This window comes from Panulirus ornatus, chromosome 37, assembly GCF_036320965.1.
Source record: "Panulirus ornatus isolate Po-2019 chromosome 37, ASM3632096v1, whole genome shotgun sequence".
NCBI classification, from domain to species: domain Eukaryota; kingdom Metazoa; phylum Arthropoda; class Malacostraca; order Decapoda; family Palinuridae; genus Panulirus; species Panulirus ornatus.
Window position 1 is genome coordinate 10,651,128 of NC_092260.1, and position 17,467 is coordinate 10,668,594.

The following is a 17,467-nucleotide window of genomic DNA, read 5'->3' on the forward strand; positions in this document are numbered from 1 at the left end:
TATTACGAACTGAAACCGAAAATTAATACGAGAGAAGAATACATGACCTCACCAATAAAGCCACCATCTCGCTCGGCCGTCAGCCCGGCTACAACAATCACATGAACAATAAAATAATGCCGAAATAAACCATGACACGTCCAACCAAACCGGAGCGGAATCGGTCGAGTTTGACAGCACTTCATAAGAGAGGTGCTCTCGTGCCCTGCTAAGAGTAATAATATCCTCTTTCATACCCTGAAACTCAAGTGGCCAGGGGATGATAGCACTAAGCTCGAAATTCGGCAAGGTCGAAGTCTGCGTCTGTTTGCGCCGAGGGATGAGCCTCACTGTCAATATCGGTTAGTCGTATTGCGGCGGGGCGCGTTTCAATTCGCTTATCTGCGGATTGAAGCTCTTATGCACATTATGAGAGATTTAGGAAGGGTTTCTCCGCCCAAACAGTATTGAGATCTGAGGGCCTGGTCTCTGGGGCGTGAACGATGGCTGGAGTCACAAGGGTTCGTTCAATTATTTCTAAAATCGAAATTTTCTCTAGAGTAGCCACACGTGTGTAGGGAGTAATCGCCCGTGTCAAATGGGAGGTGCGGGCGCAATTGGTGTAGTTTTTGTCTTATCTTTTGCCTCAGCTGCATTATATTATCAAATGATATCGAGGAGAGGAGGTAACCTGTCAAAAGTGCGTCGTAGTTTATCCTTGCTCCATTTAATCACAAGTGGAGAGAGGCAGGTTATCCTGGATCTATTTTCTCACAAACTAATCACAGGAGAAGCTCACAGCGTATGTGGGGATCAGCCCTGAGAGAGGTTGTTATGTCTGTCAGGACTGGTGGCTGATCACTGGTGCTGGACCTGAGCGGTGGTGTGCTGAGCAACTAGTGAGAAGTGGAATCAAAGCCTCAACTAAACCGTAAACCAAAACATCGCGGTTATTATTAGACATCTAATGTTCAGTATTGGTTTCTGGCACTTCCTGAGACCACAATATTGTAAGGTCCTTACGTAATCTTTCTAAGTATGATTGAACGAATCGAGCCAAGCAGCACGTAGGCTATGTAATAACAATTGACCTTAATTCTATTCAAAATAAATCTTCATCACTTATATCTGTCTCATTGAGACCTACTTCTACCGCAGGTCCCGAGCAGCTGGCTTACCTCCTACAGCCCTTCCGCAAACCTAAGAGGATCCGGACGGCGTTTAGCCCGAGTCAGCTGCTGAAGCTGGAGGAAGCCTTCGAGAAGAACCAGTACGTTGTCGGCGCCGAGAGGAAGCAGCTCGCCCAGTCCCTCAACCTCTCAGAAACACAGGTACGTTCCACGGGTCTCAAACATTGACAAAACTTGGGAACGCTCCATGTGTCCTTACCCACTTAGATACACAGGCATGCTTTATGTATCCTCACCCCTCACAGGTCCACTTCACGTATCCTCACCCTCACAGGTGCACCTTACGTATCCTCACCCCCCTGGAGACACAGGTGCGCTTGATGTATCTTCACCCTCTTGGCCTATGAAAGGCTGAATGGTTCTTTTTTTTCATGACATTGTCGAATGGTAGGTTCCGAGTTCATGATGTTTAATAGACTGGCGAGTCCAAAGCCCATGACCTGTAGAACAGTCATGGACTCAAGACTGTGTGGACTGGTCGGACCTGAATTCGTGACCCGTGGTTCAACCGTACGTCCTGTGTTTAGGAAATGTGGTGGACTTATGGCAGGTCCAAAGTTCATGAACTCTGGTTGACAGTGAGATTATGATTCTGTGAAAGGGCATTCATGACATGACATGTACAAGACCAGTGCGACGGGGTGCATGATTTGTGACTGATTAGTCGTCCCTGACCTCGAGAGATCTGACAAAGCAGCAGCCAATGTGTTCATGACTTGCATTTATCTGGTAAGTTGAGTTAATATGAGGCACACTGGTAGGTGGTGAGTTCATGATCGGTGGCAGGCTGGTAGACAGTGAATTCATGATCTGTGGTAGACTGGTAGGTAACGAGTTCATGATCTGTGGTAGACTGTAAGGCTTTAAGTCCATAATTTGTGGTAGGCTGGTAGGTAATGAGTCCATGATCTGTGGTAGACTGGTAAGTTTGGGTTCATACCAGTAATAGGGTAGTGGGTTCGTATTTCATAACGTGTGGTAAAAGATTGGTCCTAGATCAACGACATGGTAATTCACGGATCTAGAATATATGGTAAGGTTAAGGCTTATGAAACTGAGACAAATATTCTTCAAGATCCTGGAGTTCATGACGTCCAGTACAACCCGGTAAAGATGAAGTGCCTCCGCTTCGTGACACAGATCAGTACAAACTGTTCGCCCACGAGGATGATGCCAGTGTAGAACCCATATTCACAAAATCCTTCCCTCCTCTCCCATGTGTAGTCTTGGGTGGATTAGCCCGTTAACGGAACCAGGACATGGCCGAGGAAGGGTAGCTTTACGATGCATGGGAAGACTAGAGAATTTGCTCAAACTTTTCCGAAGGCACAGTCACTCGAATAATAAACCTAAATCTCAGATTTATATCAAAACTTGTCCAACGCGACTATGGCTGTCAAGTTTCCTTCTCTGGCTAAAGTTGTTGTCTTTATTCCTCCTTATTTTTGCCTCACCTGTACGTGGGTTGCTGGGATTCAGTCCACAAACACACCCTCACCGTCTCACACACACAACACTCGACAACACGTCACACAACTGTATTCATAACTATAAATGTTACTGTGATGAACGCCACGCGCTAACCCTGCTTAATGGCACTCGTAGGTGGGGTGATAATCTCACTTGCTGTGAGTGCCTCGGGCTACCGCTACCTGATCTTATTCTGTCTCTCGCTCTCACTCTCAGCCGAAAAGCTGTTCTATGTATCATGGGACATTATCAGACACGACACACACACACACACACACACACACACACACATACACACACACACACACACACACACGCGCGCGCGCGCGCGCGCATATATATATATATATATATATATATATATATATATATATATATATATATATATATATATATATATATATATATATAATCGACGTGCTGTCAATGGATTGAACTTGGGCATGTGAAGCGTCTGGGGTAAACCATGGAGAATTTTGTGAGGCCTGGATGTGGAAAGGGAGCTGTGGTTTCGGTGCATTATACATGACAGCTAGAGACAGAATGTGAACGAATGTGGCCTTTGTTGTCTTTTCCTAGCGCTACCTCACACGCGTGCGGGGGGAGGGGGGAGTCATTTCATGTGTGGCGGGGTGGTCATCAGGAATGAATAAAGGCAGCAAGTATGAATTATGTACATGTGCATATATGTATATGTCTGTGCATGTAGATATATGTATATGTTGAAATTTATAACTATGTATATGTGCGTGTGTGGACGTGTATGTATATATATATATATATGTGTATGTGGGCGGGTTGGGCCATTCCTTCGTCTGTTTCCATGCGCTACCTCGCTAACGCGGGAGTCAGCGACAAAGTATAATAAAATAAATAAGTGTATATATATATATATATATATATATATATATATATATATATATATATATATATGTATATATATATATATATATATATATATATATATATATATATATATATATATATATATATATATATATATATATCCTGGGGATAGGGGAGAAAGAATATTTCCCACGCATTCCCTGCTTGTCGTAGAAGGCGACTAAAAGTGGAGGGAGCGGGGGGGACTGGAAATCCTCTCCTCCAGTTTTTACTTGTCCAAAAGAGGGAACAGAGAAGGGGGCCAAGTGAGGATTTTCTCTCTAAGGCTAAGTCCTCTTTTGTTAACGCTACCTCACTGACGCAGGAAATGGCGAATATGTGTGTGTGTGTGTGTGTGTGTGTGTGTGTGTGTGTGTGTGTGTATATATATATATATATATATATATATATATATATATATATATATATATATATATACACTCACCATTTCAGACGTCTATGAAGTACATCTAAACAACGCAGCAAAACCCCTTAAGACTTTAGAAAACTAGTGAGAAATATTGCAAACATGAATTTTCATCAGGGTGACCATGGAAGCCAGACCCGAGGAGGGCGTCACTGCATCTACAAGCAGAACCTGAGCAGGGTAGAGTGCACTCAGGTCCTTCTGCTTATGCTGAAGCTTGTGTTTACTCCCCTCACGCCCACTCCTGACCACTGTGACGTTGTTATTCCAGGGAGGAGCGGACGATCACACGACCACCAAATAGCCTGGTGTTCAGACACGCCTGCAGCCGCTGCGTCTCTTGTGGTGGTGCTTCTGCAGGTTCAGTGTACTTTCAAACTCGCTTCTGAACAAACCAGTCGTCATAGCTATGTTGTATAGCATACCACTTCGTCCCAAACATCCTACAGTTGATCATTTGGTACATTCACTAGTCCTTCAAAATGCGCATTCAGTCTCGTTTTCACCTCATCTTTGCTTGTTACCTCTTCTTCATCTGTTCCCCATACCGTTGCTCCCATATGATCTACTTTTCCTCTTCATACGCTATTCACTTCCTCCAAAAGCATTGTCGTATTTCCCATGAAATTCACTGTTACTCTCACATCCCGTCACTTATTTGCCCTCTTTTTCAGCTTTAACTTTTTCTTAATCTCTTGTCGCTTTCTCTTGCACACTTCCTAGTCACCCGTAGTCCATTCCTGTTCGTATCGTCCTCACACTTCTCTTTTCTCTTTCACTAACAACTCAACATCCTCATCCCACCACTCACTACCCTTTCGCATACATCCACATCCTACATTCCACATATTACACACTTCACTCGCACATGTGAGCACTGCTTCCCTAAATAGTTTCCTCTCCTCACTCACACCCGTAGTTTCAGAGACTCAGACACTCTCCCTCGCAAACATATGATCAGGCTTCCCTCCTGCTTCCCTTCTCAGCACGTTCACCGGGGGCCGAAACAGGACTGTTCGAGAGTGAGTGTGGGGATGAGGAGAACTTGGAGGAAGTGAGTGCTTTACGTGCCTTGTTGTGGAGATGGCAACGGATGGAACCATGAGAGATGATGTAAGTCTTAGTGTGGGAGATGGGGTTAAGGTCCCAGGAGCATTGAGGAGTTGTATGGAAGGAGAGGCAAGTGTTTGTTAGGACAATGCTCGGCACTTTTGACGGTACAGTAGTCTCGATGGTGTTGTAAGGACGCGAGTCTTGACTCCTAATTGCAAAAGAAGGACAAAGGTGGACGTGTTGGAAGTGAAATGCGTCTGAACAATATGTGGTATGAGGCGGGATGATCGTGTAAGGAATGACACTGTTAGTGAAGTGTAAAGTAACAAGCTCTGTCCGACCGAGAGAAGTGACCAGGGTGTGTTGAAATGGTTTTGACGTAAGGAGAGGGGTAAGGAAATACAGACAGACTTAGTACAAGATTCGTGTGTCGTCAGTGGAAGGAGCAAAGGGAAGGGGAAACAATGAAGGAGATGGAAAGATAAAGTGAAAGACGGGGGGAGGGGGTTGTCATTTCATGTGTGGCGGGGTGGCGACGGGAATGAATAAGGGTAGACAGTATGAATTATGTACATATGTATGTATGTATATGTCTGTGTGTGTATATATACTGTATGTATGCGTTGAGATGTATAGGTATGTATATGTGCCGTGTGTGGACGTGTATGCATATACATGTATATGTGGGTGGGTTGGGCCATTCTTTCGTCAGTTTCCTTGCGCTACCTCGCTAACGCAGGGGACAGCGACAAAGTATAATACATATAAATACACAAATAAATAAATAAATATATATATATATATATATATATATATATATATATATATATATATATATATAGATAGATAGATAGATAGATAGATAGATAGATACAGATGTGTGTGTGTGTGTGTGTGTGTGTGTGTGTGTGTGTGTGTGTGTGTGTGTGTGTGTGTCCTATAACAAAAATGCAAGGATAAGCGATGAAGCACCGCGAATACAAAGCTTTCTTCCTCCATATACAAAAAAAGTAAAAAAAAAAAAATCGTAAAGAATTCTGGCCTACCATCCTGTACAGGACATATAGGTATATCATCACACACATCACCAGACTCGTAATATTAACGATGACACACAATGAAAAGTGGTGACATTCTGAATTATGATCACACAAGGAGCAATCATAGAAACCTTTATATGATATGGGTCATAGGGAATTGACAGCGTACACAGCCTCTCACCAGAACGCTACAGGAGCAGAGTCTCCAAGTTGGTGGCATGAAGTTAATTGTCATGAGTTAATTGTCAGTATTACTGATGTCCTCAAATAAATGACATGTTCCCAGATACATTAACAGCACAGACTACATACAACCACAGGCCTAATGACCATCACAGGTCGCTGGCCGTTACACCCAACAAATTGGATTACAACTTCAAGTTTCGAAATGGCTTTAGTGTTCTAGAGATGGAAGAGATCCTTGGAATAGGAAGGAACCGATCAATCAAAGTTGGTACATAGACACTTAGCGAGACCGAGAGTCGGAAGAGATGTGGGGAAATGTTAGCGAGACCGAGAGTCGGGAAGAGATGTGGAGAAATGTTAGCGAGACCGAGAGTCGGAAGAGATGTGGGGAAATGTTAGTGAGACCGAGAGTCGGAAGAGATGTGGGGAAATGTTAGCGAGACCGAGAGTCGGAAGAGATGTGGGGAAATGTTAGCGAGACCGAGAGTCGGAAGAGATGTAGGAAAATGTTAGCGAGACCGAGAGTCGGGAAGAGATGTGGGGAAATGTTAGCGAGACCGAGAGTCGGGAAGAGATGTGGAGAAATGTTAGCGAGACCGATAGTCGGAAGAGATGTGGAGAAATGATTCTTGAGTCACAAGGTCGGTCATGGAAGAGAGCAGTCTTGCTGGAGGAGCAGCACATAAAGGGAAAGATGATATCTTGGAGTAATTATTGTATGAAAGGGAAGAAGTTAAGATATGGAGTCCCTACGTGCGGGGAAACTCCTTCCCAGTATGCACAAACCAATGGGAAATCTCAAACATACACACACACACACACACACACACACACACACACACACACACACACACACACACACTAGAGACAGATAAGAGAAGTGTTATTTTCACCCTCTAAAGCTTTCATCAAATTCGTCCTTGGTTACAACTTGACCACAGACTACGAAGGGATAATGACATTACTTTACCTCGATTCTCGGATTCCCTCCACATGTTGAGGCGCAGTATGCTCTCACCTCAGCTGGAAATGCGAAGTTTTCTTTGTGACGTGATCAAAGTCGGCTAATGATTCCTCTTTTGTTATTCCAGGTCAAAGTCTGGTTCCAGAACAGAAGGACGAAAGAGAAAAGAATCCAGCAAGAAGACGGTGAAGGTGGCGAGGGTGGTGCAAGTAACGGAGAGGGAGGAGGAGGAGGGAGTGGTGGGGGTGTCGGAGTTGGGGGAGGAGGCAGCACCTCGACCTCCGACAAGGGTTCCTCCGCCTCTTCGGTTTCTCCCGACAGAGCATCGAAGCCCATGGAGGAGGAGGAGGAAGAGGACGAGATCATCGAGGAAGATTCAGAGTGTGAGAGTCCGGGCGTCGGCGCTGGTGGGGGTCGGGTCGAACTCACCACGGGCTGAAGACTTCAGCTAAGTCCTTACGCCCGTACAAGCCCCACCCGCGGAGCTGCCCACGTGCCCCTGCCACAGCCTCCTCCCTGGGACCTACTGTACTACTGCTACAACGTACCAATCCCTCGGAAGCTTGTGCACATGGTCGTGTACGTTGTCTGTATATAAGAGCGCTGTGCGCCCTACGAAAACCCTCACTATACACAGCAGGTACACAGTGGCGCACCTGATGGTATACTCTCTCCAGGATGTGCGAACTACAGAACGCTGAGAAACATAGTGGAATAGTGTAGTGTGGACACGGCTGCGGTGCACGTGTCTGGCTGGCTTCGCTCGTCAAGGACAGACAGGACTGCCCAGTGATGTTGCCACGCTCGTGTCGACTACCGAAGAAACTGTTCTTGAACTAACAACAGATATATAAATCTCGAGTGATCAGGTGTCATACACCTTAGATATTAAGGTTGCATTTAGTAATGCAAGGTGTGTGTGTGTGTGTGTGTGTGTGTGTGTGTGTGTGTGTGTTTGCTAGTGTGAAGTAAACATTAGAAAATGATAAGTGACAGACCTGCGATGTTTAAAACAATCACACACAACACTCAACACACACACACACAAACACACACACACACACACACACACACACACACACACACACACACACAAACACACACACAGTGTATATGTGCTTGTATATATTTAGCCCAAACGTGATGAAAAAAGGGAAAACTATGCATCCTATAATACCACATCCATGTTCTGTGGTGCAAGTGGGAGTGGGAGTCCCAACCCAACCACTGGAGCCAGGGAGCTGTCGGCAGGTTTAACAGTTGGCCTGACCCTCGCCAGACCTGACCTGACCCTCGCCAGACCTGGCCTGACCCTCGCCAGACCTGACCTCTTATGAGACAAACTTCCAAACTACTTTATAAGTATCCTGGCCTAATACTTAACATATTCCTCCCTTCAATTCTTGTGTTGTTGATTATGATTAACGAGAAGTTATGAATGCTGGAGTGACTGATGTGTGACTCCCTATGGCTCAATCCTTCACCCTCAACTCCCGCTAGGGAGCCTCCCCGCCAATTGTACACTGGCGGGTCCACACATCATCATCTCACTGGCTGTTCCCTCAACCAGGCCGAGGTGGAGATATCCTCATCTTTTCGTTTCATTCTATGTATTTGTTTGATCTTGTTATTCCATGTGTATGATAAAAGTTAACTGTTACATCGGGGAACCTAGTTGTGTGTCCTTTACGATTCTCAATCTACTGTAGCTGTCATCTGTAGAATGTATCCTTGATAAGACCGATGTGTTGTATTACATTTCCCTCCTATCGCTTGTCAAGTAGAGTGACAGAAATGTAAAAAAAATGGGGGATTCAGGACGAGTTTTGAGAATATTTATGAATGCGATGCATTTATTTGTGGCTTTACGATATCTACTAGATGTATTTTTATACCAATGCTGCATGGTTGTTACGCATGATCTTAGAGAGCTTTCTTCTCTTCGTCCTACAGAGTAAACACTTCATTCCGAATGTCTTGCCTCCGCTACTGATCACTTCGGGACCCCTTCTTGCAAGTGCTTGGTACCCATAGAGGGATACACACGCAAATATCTATTACATCCTGTTTGCAAAGTATGTTTCTCGTGCATCTTGGCTGAGCTAATGCAGGTCATGAAGCCTCGCCGCTGACGTGGACAGCCTCTTGCTGTGAGGAGCCGCTGACGTGGACAGCCTCTTGCTGTGAGGAGCACTTCCTCCTGTGGCCACCTATTGTTTTTCCGCTGGGGGGAAAGCGCTCGCTCACGATCACCCTATACAAGACTCATCCAGACCTTCCATGTTCCTTAAGTACTGTCACGAGCCGTCTGCTGCTCAAGTCATTCTTTCTTTCCTCCTTAAGACAACCCATGAATGCTGGTAATTTAGGCGACCCAACCAGCGTAAGCACCTGTTTTCCAGTGTCACTGTACACTCAAGAGACAAGTGTTTATTAAACATCAGTTCAGGATGGTGCAGATGTTCACTTCTGTCAGGTGCTGAATGGCATGGAGGGTTAAATTTCAGGAGCCCGAGGCTGACCCAGACTTGGAACGCTGGTGGTGCTTATCCCGCCAGTGATGAAAATAATGAGCAAAGAATGTGGATGACGTATGTCCTATGTTGTCTGTGAATAATATTACTACTACATGATCCTCGAGTTTCTCATCTGTAATGACTTTCTGAGTGTATATGTATGTATATTAGAATGTATGTATGTATATGTATATATGTGTGTATGTATGTATGTATGTATGTATGTATGTATGTATGTATGTGTGTATGTATGTATATACGTTCTTGGGTTTGATTGCTCTCAAAATCGAATGGTCGTTAAGACAAAACCCATACCAGATGCTAATCGCACAGCACTGAATTGATATCACCCTTCTACCCAGCTATACATGACAATGTTCTTATGCATTTCAACGCTCAACACTTCTTCAGCTCCGTCGATTACACGATCAAAAAAAAAAAAAAAATCATTCCCTGTGGAGGGCAGTTCTATAATGCAGGCCGGTAGGAGGGCGGAACTGACGGAGGCCAGTCACTTGCATAGTCCCAACCCACGAGAGATCATCACATGGGGCCAGAGTCACCACACATGTCCGGGGGTCACCACATAGGGTTGGAAGTCAACACAAGACGGATTATCACACGATCTAAGTGGCACCAAGTAAACTAGACACCAGATAAACTAAGAGCGATGCATAATCTAGTAATACCTACACAAGGAAGTCACCTCACAGACTAAGGTTACCATGTGAACAGGACCAGCATGTGAACAGGGACCATCACATACGCTACACATAAACAAACGAGCTTGATGTCGGCCCACTATTCAAGTTCACCATTACCCTGAGGTCTTAAGCCAAGATAGAGGTCACTACAAAGGCTGAGAAGGACTGTATACCATATCCCAGAAAACCAAATCATTTGTGGACATCATAAAAGGATAAGGAGTTGCCAGAAATATTGTTGTATTAGGCAAGGTAGGTTACCAAGCGATGATTTCACCTAAAAGGTTAGTAAAGCTCCATGATCTAAGAATTGCTGTGGAGTTAAAATGTCATCGGTAAGGACAGGTAGCCTCAGGACACACACACCAAAAATATGGATGTGAAAAAGTTCGACAAAAATAATCGCATGCGTCGGTTTGCACAGAACTGCGTTTTCAGACTTCTAATCGCGAGTAAATGCGTCATTGATGATAACGAATAACTTTGTGCTACACACTGTGTCGCCAACTCGAGCATCCAGATTCTGTTCTAGATGCTAGCTGAGTTGGTAGACACCGAGCAGATCTATTTCTCTGGAGTTAGGGACAGCAGCATTAATCAACGATAATAATCTACTGATTTCTGTATTGCCTCAGACCACTAAACCCTGCCAACAGCTCAGGAGTATGGAACAGTGGACGTGGAATCCTGGTTATACGATTATCATGGCAAACGTAAGTTAGTTACAGATATCTGTAGAAATTATTGTCGGTACAAACACTGAGTACAGTTCTCGAGTTGAAGTGATGATTAATGGCACTCCTTGTTCACGGTGACCCACCGAGCCTCAGCGGTCAGCCAAATCGTGGTACTTCTCAGCTTACCCCATCAAAAGATGCTCCTGTTATCTCCAACACTCCTACCATCATCGCTATCACCATCACCAACACTCCCACCACCGTCCCTGTGGCGCCCCTGATGAAGGTGGTGATGGCTGTGAGGCCTCCGGCTTGCATTGCCCCATATCCCTCAGCCATCTCAACTTCAGGCGATAATTGCACTTTCCATAGACTCGCATCATAGGCGAAGTTGGTGTGGGAAGACTAGCAGCTCTCACACTTCGTGACGGTGACCTTCGTGCTTTAATAGGATGATTAGGATGCCATGCTCGTCACCTGGTTTAATTCCTGTGTGCGTGAGAACGTATCTATCTTTTTTTTTTTTTATCTAATGAAGGGTTTGTGTTTTTAAGGTCAATCAGTGTGTATGAGCGCCGCGAGGAGGTAACTCCTGTAACGATTCTTTTTTTAATGACTGGTGATGTGACTGTGTTCTACAAGACTGCCCTCTTGTATCTGTGAGAGATCATGTAACTCAGTCTCCTGCAAGGAGGTTCATTGGTGTATTTCCAGAGGTGACCCAGACTCTACCCCTTCGTCGGGTTGTGGTCTGTCCTCATAGAGAGTTGTGCTATTCCTATAAGGTTTAACATGTTGTTTATGTTTTTAATAAACCTATTTATCTCTGATGCTCTTTCTCTTTTCTTTTTTGTGTGTCAAATTTCCTCTCCTTGTTCATGACTTATTTCTAAATGGACACAAGTTATGACAAATGGCATATAAAGACTCGAAGAAATGGGAGCGTGAAATATGAATGTAGGAAACAGAATTCTAAGTAACTGGTGCATGATGAGAATAACTGATCTTACCTGGAAGCTACGGAGGAGATCTGGGAAATCGCAACGCGCGGCTTGTACCGTACGTTATCAAGATGCTGAGAGCGTTATTGCTGTTGTCAAGTTTCACGGGTGCTAAGATCATGGGAACCAAGGTCAGCAGCGACAGAACGTAAGGTCCAGAGGTTACTCACTACCATTCAAGGCCTGTCATACCTCACTGTGACCACAGTCACTATCCTGGGCTGACAGGGAGGAAGGTGTCACTGTCTGTGTGATCAAGTACCGTTGCTGGTGACGAGGGCGAGGTGACTGTGTGTATCTAGAACGTCTTGGAAGAGTGTGTTACAGGCAAGTGCACTACATAATCTCTCCTGATTTCGAAGACAACAGCACCAGGGTTAAGTTCACCATATGGGAAGAAAGAGTTGTTCACGATCACAAAATTGGGAAGAGGAGTAGCTTACGATCACCGTATCGGCAGTAGGAGTAACTTACGATCACGATATCGGGAGTAGCAGCAGCTCTGATCATCATATCGGGAGGAGGAGAAGCTTACGATAACCGCATCAAGAGAAGGAGTGGCTTACGATAATCATATCGGGAGAAGGAGTGGCTTACGATAATCATATCGGGAGGAGGAGTAGCTTACGATCACCATATCGGGAGAAGGAGTGGCTTACGATGATCATATCGGGAGGAGGAGTAGCTTACGATCAACACATTGCGAGGAATATCTCGGGGCCACCATTTTCGGGGTGAGGTGTGTGAGGGATGGACGGGAGAGCACAAGTGGTAGGAGCTCCGGGTCTGGGATCACTTAAGTAAGAAATTTTTGCCAAGATCATCAAGACCTTCACGGGGAGATCAAAGATCGTTACGCCCTGATGAGAAAGAAAAAGCTATAAAAGATACTTGAGGCATAGCCGGATGGTGAACAGTCGAACACATCAGAACACAGAATGTAGGAGCTTAGGTAAGTAATACGAGGCTTTTAAAGATTCTTGATCGTATGACTTTGGTGCACTAGTTCAAGTGGTAGGTACCGTGATGGGTGTGGAGGGTACAGTACTCGAGCAGGGTGTATTTGTGAGATTACGTACATCAGAAATATCAGGCCAAGAACAGCCCACATGTTTAGGTACCCAAGACGCCCCTACATGTCAGGAACTCCTTGAAACAGGAATACAAGAGGACTGAACTCACTGGCTCAGGGCATCAGATGATTTCAAAGTACTTGCCGAATCTATAGGTGTTGGTCGTCAGGCTGTCGAGGATTGGGAAAGCCAAGAGGGTTAGTTCCATCAGGCACTGAAAGAAAACAATAGTCGGAGTGTCAAGGAGGCAACTCTACCTTGAATGACTCTAACATTCCTTCACCCCTTGATGCTCCTCTTACTAAGTCTCTGCCCGATCACGTCATCTCTTTTCGAACTGTCCGAGAAGCGCTACTCTCTCTGGACACACTCAAGGCATCCATCCTTGTGTACTGAAAGAGCGTGTCTCTGAACTTGCACGTTTTCTTACTCGTCTGTTCCGCTTGCGTTTCAAAAACACAACCTTTCCTTCATCTTGGCAGCATGAGTTGGTACAGATCGTCCCTAAGAAGAATGACCACTCTAACTCCTCGACCTATCGTCTTGTTGCTCTGACATCCACCATTTCCAGTCTTTGAATCCTTCTTCAACTCCCATATCCTTAAACACCTCAAAAATCACAGTCTTCTCTCTGATAACCAGCATGACTTCCGTAAGGCGAGATCCACTGGTGATATTCTTTCCTATCTTACTAATGTCTCTTCATCATCCCTGAAAGATTTTGAGGAATCCTATGTAGATGCCCCTAACATATCCAGAGCTTTTGACAGGGTGTGCATCGGGGTCTCATCTCTATGGACTCCACACCCTCCTTGTGACTTCCTTCCCTCAGTTTGCTCCTTCATATCTAGCCACCTCCCTCTGACCGATCTATAACAGTGGTTGTTAATGGATCAACTTCTCCCCTCTCCCCCTTCAAAAGCAGTGTCACTTAAGGTTCTGTCCTGTCTCCTGTACTTTTTTCCCATCTGTCAACTATTTTCTCTCTTCCACAAATATCTAAATGCACTCAAAGCTGACGACTCAACGCTGCATTCCCCCATATCCTTCAATTCTGCTCCTTTTCTCACTCGATCTGCATCGCGTTTCGATATAACTCCTCAGCAAACTCAGACTTGTACAAGAAATCTCGGTGAGGTAAATGAAATCTGGTTGAGTTTAATGCCTCCAAGATCCAGTTTCTACCAATCTATCTATCGAATATTCCTCAAAACTTTCCTCTTCCTTGACGATTCTGCAATTTCACCTCTTGAATCAATGAACATACTTGGTGTTACTGTAACATCCACTCTATCTTGAAAGCCCCACTTTGCGGATATAGCAAAGTCTGCCTCTATGAAACTGGGAGACCCGTTTAAATATCAAAATTTATTTCCTTCCGAACAGTTGCTCCATTTACACGAAGGACTGATCCGTCCTTTTATGGTGTACTGTTTTCACATCTCACAAGTGTGAGCTCTGCATTCTTTCTTGATAAACTTGAGTCGAACGCGGTCCGACTTATAAATTGTACCAGGTTAACTTCAAAACTTAACCCGCTTGCCCTACACCCCAAAGCTTTCCTTCTTCTATAGGTATTACTTTGGTTTTTGCTTCCGAGAGCTGGCTACTTATGGGCCACCAATAATAGTTGGCCCAAACAATACTCGGCAAGCTGCTGCGTCATGTGATTACTGTGTGGGCGCTAGCAACTCCGTGGTGGGCCGTTTTGATAACTGTTTCTTTCCATACACCTCAAAATTTTGAAACTCTCTACCCTCTCATGTCTGTCCCAAAAACTATATGTCACATCTTAAATAAAAAAATTGTCCTTCACTTCCTCCAAAATTAGTGAATATTTTACCTTATCTCTTTTTTTTTCTTCATTTCATTAATCTATATTCTAATTAAAGTCCAGCCATGACGTGGACTTCTGTCCGTCACTGGAGCTTCCAACCTAAAGAAGTAAATGCTAAAAGGTTCCAGAAGTAGATGCATCTGGAAGACGAGCGTCAGATTTAATATCGTCGAGGGGAAAATGCTAGTCAGGATTGTAAAGGAGACAACTTGCAAAACTCTGGATGTCAGGGGAGCAAACGCCAGTGTCTATGGGACAAATGCCAGTCAGGAGTAGTGAGAAATGATCTCCGGGATTAGGATCCTCCAATGCCAGCTGATGAAGTCAGGGATGTCGGAGGGACAATTGCCAGAGTCAATTACGTTGAAAATAATGCGTTACAGAATCAGAGGTATCGAGGAGGAGGAGCGCTTGTGTCTTGACTGTCAGTAGGACAAGCAACACCGAGTCAGGAAAAAAAGAACCATCTTCGAGAGGATGTGGGGGTCAGGAACCGTGTTGCTTGGACGAGGATGTGACAGGTTGGCCTGTCTTCACCCAGCCTCAACATTATGCATAGTTCCTGGTCATATGATGGACGTGACAACCAACACCACCAGTATTATTACGCGCATAACAGTATACCACGAGCAGTGACAGTTGAAGGTCAGTGAGGAGCTTCTGATGGTAGATAGTAGATAGCATGAAGACAGTAGACAGGTAATAGTATAAAGGGTCTAAAGATACAGTATTAGAATCCATAAATACGGATTTGACAGAGTTTTCTACTGTACACAAGCGTTGGGTCACGCGGCTGTGCTAACCCAGGGCAACTTGACGTGGCATGAAATCTCTGCTGCGTACTCTCAAACTGCTCTCGGCACCAGCGCCTTATACATAAGGTAAAAAGCGACACCGAAAGGTACTCGGCACGAAATGTGTGAATCTTCCTGAGCTTCTGGTGCTGGGAACAAAGTCATGGTCTCAAAAGCCAAAATCTGGTAAGTACAAGAACACCAGAGGCTTAAAGTGCCATCTCCAGGTATGATCAGATTAATGGGACACGTAGGCTAAGGACAGAGATCAAGAGCGTCATGGTCACTGGTAACAAGGTCATGGGCACCACAGTTAATGGATGCCAAAATTAAGACGCCCCTGGATCAAGCTTCCCAAGTTTCAGGTGCACCATTATCAACTGGCCAAGACTGAAGGCCATCAGGTTTAAGTGTGCCAGCCAGTGATGAATACAAGGTCAGTGAAGCCAGGACATCAGTAAAAGTGTCAAAGTAAAGGACAAGAGGACCGTAGGTACAAAGGCTTCCAAGACCAAGAAAGCAAGAACTAAGGACAAATGGGTAAAGGCTTATGACCCGAGGGATGTCAAGGCCTTGGTTACCATGATGAAGCACTTGAGGGTAAAAGGATATAACTAGACAAGTTACTAGGGTTAAGAGCCACGGGTATGTATCTAGAACGTTTAGAGAAAACGTCGCAAGCAATAGCTCTATAACCTCTCCACAGTTTCAAAGACAACGGGTTGAGTGCATCAAGGTTAGAACGTCATGGAACTGGATCTGACACAGTCGGGGGTTAGGGTATTCCGGTATTGATGAAGGTGGCAAAAGTGACAATGTGTCAAAATAGGAAGCGCCGGGATAAGAGGCAACGGTGGGTTAGATCTACATCCTAGGGTTAAGGTCACGAAGGTCAGTTATACAAGGTTCAGATTCATCCATGTTAAAGCTGTTATAGAGTCATGGTCACCAACGTCAGCTGTTCCAGTGCTACAGTCACCGGCCATCAGCTGTTCCACCATCAGACGCTTCAGCCATGGGTACCAGCGTCAGCTGCTCTAGTGCTACAATCATGAGTACCGACGTAAGACGCATGACCTCTGCATCATCTGCATATTGAGGTAAGAGTCCACACCTTCAGGTAAGTCATATTCATGGATCAAAAAGAGTAACAGTTCCAGAACAAAATCCGAAGACATTCCGCTGGTCACCTCGACCCATTAAGAGAAGGCTCCTCTGACGTGTGTGTGTGTGTGTGTGTGTGTGTGCATACGTGAGGAGAAAAATACGAATTCCACATATCTTTAGGATAATTCATATTACTGGCCTTCAGAAAACGAGGGAAAGGAGGATCAAACAGCAATGCAACACGAAAGGGAAAGGAAAAATTAGTGAACATACTGAAGACGGAGGTTGACCAGTCCACACACCTGATGATGGAGACACCTAACCTATACACCAAGGTAGAATATATCCCGTAAGTACTCCAAGGGTAGAATATACCCTGCCAGTACACCATGGGTAGACTATATATCCTTTTAGTACACCTTGGGTAGAATAGATCCCGTTAATACACCATGGCTAGAAAATATCCTTTCACTACACTTTGGGCATTAGATATCCTGCCAATACTCCATGGTTAAAATATATCGTGTGAGTACACTATAGGCAGAATATATCCCGTGACTACAC

The 17,467-nt window shown here is 44.8% G+C and overlaps 1 protein-coding gene across 1 annotated transcript in view; it reads left to right on the forward strand.

The window, feature by feature from the left end:
• Positions 1-10,156, forward strand: part of LOC139760496 (uncharacterized) — a 108,505-nt gene extending 98,349 nt beyond the window's left edge. The window contains exons 2-3 of the mRNA XM_071683781.1: positions 1,138-1,310; positions 7,322-10,156. Of these exons, the coding sequence (XP_071539882.1) occupies positions 1,138-1,310; positions 7,322-7,633 (485 nt within the window). The 3' untranslated portion in view covers positions 7,634-10,156. The remainder of the gene's footprint in view (positions 1-1,137; positions 1,311-7,321) is intronic.
• The last annotated feature ends 7,311 nt before the right edge of the window (positions 10,157-17,467 follow it).